Raw genomic sequence first — 1,315 nt, forward strand, 5'->3', positions numbered from 1 at the left:
CCAAGACAAAACCAACAGCAATGCCAAGCTTAACCTGTGTGACCCGTCACTCGTATGATGCTATATGTTAGCAGCGCATTTCCAGTATTTTTTATCATGACTTTGGAATCAAATTAAGCATCACAAGGAAGGAGGAGGTGATGGACCACCACCGGTTGACATCTTCACTTGAAAACATGAAGCAAATAACTATAACAGATACATTTCAGGCGTATGCCTAGAAGAAGCAATATCTCAACAGTAGCAGAGAAACCTCATATGTTTGCATCATCAAGCTCATCACCGAACATGGACAAAAAAGTAACGAAGGTTGGAATTTCTGGCTGCTTCACTCTCATTGCAGATCTTACTAAAACAGATACATGACACAAATGTCTGGCTGAATTTGTGCACACCATACATCACACCACATTGCACACGCAACGGCATTTTGCTTATTTATATGCGAGATGGAAGTTCATTTGGTGCATCCATGAGTACATTCACGGAACACCACTACTACAGTAGTTCACACAATTAAATGGGCACACATTGTTGCTTCAAAGTAAGCAATAGTACAATTTTATGAAATTCGGTGCATGTAATCTTCAGGCACCTTTACTTCATCATGACACCTTTGCGAGGGATACAACCAGCATAGCTCGAGAGGTTCTGGCCCGCTCCTCTTGCAAGCTCCCATCCGGATCCAGGCTCCAGTGCAGCTCCGCAGTCCTCACAAATTCATCCATAATGTCTCCAAAATGCTGGACTATTATCGGCTCGAATAAGGCTCTCAGATTATTGACGAACTTCCTTGGGGTGCTCAGAGCAGTGTTCATTTCGGTCGTAGGGTCGTGCACCCGCATCTCCCTGATGGAAAAGGAGCCCTCTTCTTCAATGATTTCCCTCACCTCTTCGCCGGAAGGTCCATGCACGGGCACATAGAAAGAATCAAACTTTTCTTTGTCGATCACACCCTGACAGTCATACCATAGGATCGTTAGGTCAAATAGCTGCACACTTAATTGCAATAGATAAAATATCATGCTGAAAAAGTGTAAATATATGTACCTCAGTGACCATGACACTTAGAATTTGAGCTACAATTCCTGGGAAAAGAAAGAATTTGGAAGCAATTACATCAGAACGCGTCCCTACTAGGGAAATAACCATTCGGCCTCCCGAGACCAATTCTTTGGCTCTCAGCTGCAGGAAAAGTGTGAAATCTTCCCTGAACTGATGTGCATAAGCCTCACGGACGATTGGGAGCCTTTCATGCCTAACATGTTCATCAGTATCGAATGCTGGGATGCGATTTCTCGTTAGATCCTCAGGA

At 43.7% G+C, this 1,315-nt stretch overlaps 1 protein-coding gene across 1 annotated transcript; it reads right to left on the minus strand.

The window, feature by feature from the left end:
* Positions 1-301: 301 nt before the first annotated feature.
* Positions 302-1,309, minus strand: LOC123066493 (inactive anthranilate O-methyltransferase 1-like). The gene is made up of 2 exons (XM_044489562.1): positions 1,051-1,309; positions 302-956 (listed from the first exon to the last, which is right to left on the minus strand). The coding sequence occupies exons 1-2, from the start codon at positions 1,150-1,152 to the stop codon at positions 606-608; spliced, it is 453 nt and encodes a 150-aa protein (XP_044345497.1). The 5' UTR covers positions 1,153-1,309; the 3' UTR covers positions 302-605.
* Positions 1,310-1,315: the final 6 nt, after the last annotated feature.

Source organism: Triticum aestivum, chromosome 3B (assembly GCF_018294505.1).
Source record: "Triticum aestivum cultivar Chinese Spring chromosome 3B, IWGSC CS RefSeq v2.1, whole genome shotgun sequence".
In the NCBI taxonomy this organism is placed as follows: domain Eukaryota; kingdom Viridiplantae; phylum Streptophyta; class Magnoliopsida; order Poales; family Poaceae; genus Triticum; species Triticum aestivum.